The following is a 5,000-nucleotide window of genomic DNA, read 5'->3' on the forward strand; positions in this document are numbered from 1 at the left end:
TCTCTCTCTCTCTCTCTCTCTTCTTTCTTTCCCCCCCCTCCTCCTTCTTTCTCCCTCCCCCCCCCTCTCTCCTCTCTCTCTCTCCCCCCCCTCTCTCCGTCCCTCAGCAAACCAAACCCCCCCCCCCCCCCCCCCCGCCCCCCCCCCCCCCCTTTTTTTTATTTTTTTTATTTATTTATTTTTAATTTTTTTTTTTTTAATTTTTTTTTCTTTTATTAATCTCTCTCTCTCTCTCTCTCTCTCTCTCTCTCTCTCTCTCTCTCTCTCTCTCTCTCTCTCTCTCTCTCTCTCTCTCTCTCTCTCTCTCTCCCTTCTCTCCCTCTTTTCTGACCATCTACCTATCTATCTGCCTATCCATCTATCTATTTATTGGTGTATTCCACTTTACTATCGCATCGTTCCTTCGCGAAGATTCGACCTTCGCTCATCCAACAAACCCCCCCCCCCCCCCACCTCCGCCGTGACCCTTTCACCTCGCCCCCTCCACCCCATCCCCCCCCCCCCTACTGTTCCACTACAGCGTTCTACTACTACTACTACTACTACTACTACTACTACTACTACTACTACTACTACTACTACTACTACTAACTACTACAACTACTACAACTACTACTACTACTACTACTACTACTACTACTACTACTACTACTACTACTACTACTACTACTACCAATATGTCTTTTATCTTCCATTATAGTCTGGAAGGTTCTGTTCCCTGACGCTGACCTTTGCTTATCAATTAGATCACCCCCCTGGGGCACCCTATCCTCTACCCACGCCACGCTAACATTTCATTCATACTGCAACCACCATTGAGTACAGACGATACAAGTTATTTTTCATTATATTTTATTTGTTTTCCACGTTTATTTGTGTATTGTTGTGCTGACGAAGGGTTTGTACCCGAAACGTCCACGGACCATTTCTTGCTGTTTCAGAGCCTGGGTGTGGTGCTGTATGTCTTGGTGTGTGGTTCCCTGCCATTTGACGGGCCCAACTTGCAGGTGCTGAGGGACAGGGTGCTCTCTGGCCGATTCAGAATTCCCTACTTCATGTCCTCTGGTAAGTCACTGGTCTGGTCTCAATGGAGACCTCTCTCTCTATGGTCGCTGGTCTGAAACTGGTGGTGGATGATGGTTTGAAACTGGTGGTGGATGGTTTGAAACTGGTGGTGGATGGTTTGAAACTGGTGGTGGATGATGGTTTGAAACTGGTGGTGGATGGTTTGAAACTGGTGGTGGATGATTTGAAACTGGTGGATGATGGTTTGAAACTGGTGGTGGATGATTTGAAACTGGTGGATGATGGTTTGAAACTGGTGGATGATGGTTTGAAACTGGTGGTGGATGATGGTTTGAAGCTGGTGGTGGATGATGGTTTGAAACTGGTGGTGGATGGTTTGAAACTGGTGGTGGATGATGGTTTGAAACTGGTGGTGGATGGTTTGAAACTGGTGGTGGATGATGGTTTGAAACTGGTGGTGGATGGTTTGAAACTGGTGGTGGATGATTTGAAACTGGTGGTGGATGATGGTTTGAAACTGGTGGTGGATGGTTTGAAACTGGTGGTGAATGGTTTGAAACTGGTGGTGGATGGTGATGATGATGATGATGATGATGATGATGATGATGATGATGATGATGATGATGATGATGATAATAATAATAACAACAGTATAAGCAATAACCATAATAAGTTTATATATATATAGCAGTTTTTGTCAAGGCTTCAAAGCACTTTTTTAAAGATGACGACAAAATCCACGGTAAACGTTTGGTGGTCCTAACACCTGATTGACATTCCATCCATTCATCCATAAAGGATACCAGCTTGACCCGTACACATGATTTATTTCCCACTCTGTAGAATGTGAAGGCCTGATCCGTCGGATGTTGGTGCTAGAGCCCTCCAAACGCTTCTCCATCGAACAGATCCGCAACCACCGGTGGATGTTGATGGATGGCGGATATCCCAGGTCAGCGCCCCCCTCGCCCATCCTCATCAACAAAGGGGCCAACAACACGATTGGGGAATTTAACGAACAGATTCTACGTATCATGACCAGTCTGGGCATTGACCACAACAAAACTGTGGAGGTTAGTATTGATGGGGGATCAGCCCTGTTATTTGTTTATGTGTGCTTCAAGTCCCAACATTTCTCTGTGCTTCAAGCACCAACATTTCTATGTGCTTCAAGCACCAACATTTATGTGTGCTTCAAGCACCAACATTTATGTGTGCTTCGAGCACCAATATTTCTATGTGCTTCAAGCACCAACATTTCTATGTGCTTCGAGCACCAACATTTCTATGTGCTTCAAGCACCAACATTTCTGTGTTCTCTCTGTGTGACACCCAAAGGTAGAGAGTGGCCTAATGAAATGACAATCTGTACACAGGTCAGCTCTGGTCATCAGCAAAATACATTCTTTATAGAGTTTTTTTTTTTTTTTTACTTCACAGTTCTTTTCTCCTTTGGAAAATGAGATTTATCCAGGCAGATCTTTGTAGTTGTTGTAGTTGTCATTGTTGTAGTTATCATTGTTGTATTGGTTGTTATTTTAGTTGTTGTAATTGTAATTGTTGTTATTGTTGTAATGGTTATTATTTTAGTTGTTGTAATTGTTATAGTTGTCATTGTTGTAATTGTTGTTATTTTAGTTGTTGTAGTTGTCATTGTTGACATTTTTGTTATTTTAGTTGTTATAGTTGTCATTGTTGTAATTGTTATTTTAGTTGTTATAGTTGTTATTGTTGTAATTGTTATTTTAGTTGTTATAGTTGTTATTGTTTTAATTGTTATTTTAGTTGTTATAGTTGTTATTGTTGTAATTGTTATTTTAGTTGTTATAGTTGTCATTGTTGTAATTGTTATTTTAGTTGTTATAGTTGTCATTGTTGTAATTGTTATTTTAGTTGTTATAGTTGTCATTGTTGTAATTGTTATTTTAGTTGTTATAGTTGTCATTGTTGTAATTGTTATTTTAGTTGTTATAGTTGTTATTGTTGTAATTGTTATTTTAGTTGTTGTAGTTGTCATTGTTGAAATTGTTATTTTAGTTGTTGTAGTTTTCATTGTTGAAATTGTTATTTTAGTAGTTGTAGTTGTCATTGTTGAAATTGTTATTTTAGTTGTTGTAGTTTTCATTGTTGAAATTGTTATTTTAGTAGTTGTAGTTGTCATTGTAGAAATTGTTATTTTAGTAGTTGTAGTTGATGTTGGTGTAATTGATTCCATTCCAAAGGCCATCAGTCCAATACCTTGTAGTTCGTACATCTTTGAATCAAGTCAATAACTGTCTCCTTTTCTACTCTGTCCCCCTCCAGGCCCTGCAGAAAGATGCCTACGACCACTACACTGCCATCTATTACCTGTTGCTGGACAGACTTCGGCATCATCGCAGCAGCTTCCCACCCGACCAACGCATCGATGCAAGGCGTCGACGGCCAAGCACAATAGCTGAACAGGCCATGCTACAAAACATGCCAGGACGGCCACTCATCGGCTCGGCCAAATCTGGCGGATTTTCACGAACGTTAGACTCACCCAGCTGTGGTACAATGCTGGTCCCCAGAAACTGTCAGTATTCCCTCCTCCACGATTCATCCTCCTCCTCGTCTTCATCCGATGTCCCTCCTCCCCCAGGCGTGCTGAATTACATGACAGAAATATTCCCCAGCCAGCCGTTTGGCCATAGCAAAGGCCATCCCAACAACAGCAGTATGGCCGATTCGGCCATGTCCTCCACAACCAGTAACATCAGCAGCGCCGTGCACAGCAACAGTAGTAGCAATAACACGATGGCAAGTTCATCGGGGCTGGGCTCACTCTCCAATGCCAGCACCTCCAATAACGTCATCATCTCATCCATCGACGAAGGGGTGGAAGTGGATATATTGGACCGAAGCGTTCACTCCAACACAGATTCACATCACACCAGTCATGTCTCTGGAGTGTGTGTTGGAAGTGCTGGTGGTGGTAGTGGCAATGCTAAACCGTCTTTCAATGATAATAATGTCAATACTATTTCCTCAATGCAACAGGGAGAGTTGGGTACTGCCATCCCAGCATCTGCTGCAACGCCATCTATGTCTTCTCAGGATTCTATGGAGGTCATTTTGGATATGTCCCAAACAAGTCCTCTGGTCCCATCAGATGGTGTCAGTGGTGGTGCTGGGGCTGGGGGTGTGTCCGGTGACCAAATAATGGCCTTATCGTCTATGGTACACCATCATCACCTGTCAAATCAACAACAGCAAAGACCTTCACCTTTGTCTCATGATGTTTCCATGTCTCCCAGTGTAAATTTACATAATCATTCAACGTCATTGTCTTCGTCTCCGTCTTCATCTTCTAGTCCAATGGCTGATCCCGACAGCACCAGCAATAATACGAATAGTAATAATAATAATAATAATGATGATGATAATGATGATAATAATAAAGATAAGCCAGCAATGCCACAACTCTCCTCCACCCCCTTTAATCCTGCCCTAGCTGTGTCGTTACAACATCAACAGTTACTGCAGCAGCAACAACAACAACAGCGACAGAAGCAACAATCTCCATCACACCTAACACCTCAGCAGCCATTTTTACCTTCTCAACAACAACAGATATCAACGTCATCTATGTCAACAACAATATCATCATCGTCGTCATCGACTTCATCATCATCATCATACAGTCTACAGCAGCAGTCGCATCTTCTTTCTCTAAAGCAACTACAACAACAACAATCAGCTCACAATGTTGGATTATCTTCATCCTCCACCACGTGGAATCAATTTTTGAATCCCGATTTCTCCAATCTTCCCCCCAATCAACACCACTCTTTACTCTTGTCGTCGGCCATCACCTCCCCGTCACAGACAGACTCCACTGTCAACCTGTATTCTTCATCCCTTTTAAACGACTGCTCTCACAGCAGTAGCAACGTCTTAATGCAGCAATATTCCAGTCTGATGCCCCCAAGCAATCAAAACAGCAGTGCCTC

General features: G+C 42.6%; 1 protein-coding gene across 2 annotated transcripts in view; it reads left to right on the forward strand.

The window, feature by feature from the left end:
• LOC144959935 (uncharacterized) overlaps window positions 1-5,000 on the forward strand; it is a 72,231-nt gene that overhangs the window by 51,597 nt on the left and 15,634 nt on the right. For both annotated transcript variants that reach the window (XM_078892801.1, XM_078892803.1), the window contains exons 6-8: window positions 942-1,065; window positions 1,870-2,099; window positions 3,331-5,000. The exon at window positions 3,331-5,000 is cut by the window's right edge and continues 136 nt beyond it. In XM_078892801.1, the coding sequence (XP_078748927.1) occupies window positions 942-1,065; window positions 1,870-2,099; window positions 3,331-5,000 (2,024 nt within the window). The remainder of the gene's footprint in view (window positions 1-941; window positions 1,066-1,869; window positions 2,100-3,330) is intronic.

This window comes from Berghia stephanieae, chromosome 14 (genome assembly GCF_034508935.2).
Source record: "Berghia stephanieae isolate SIO BIC M18660-M18661 chromosome 14, UCSD_Bste_1.3, whole genome shotgun sequence".
Taxonomy (NCBI): domain Eukaryota; kingdom Metazoa; phylum Mollusca; class Gastropoda; order Nudibranchia; family Aeolidiidae; genus Berghia; species Berghia stephanieae.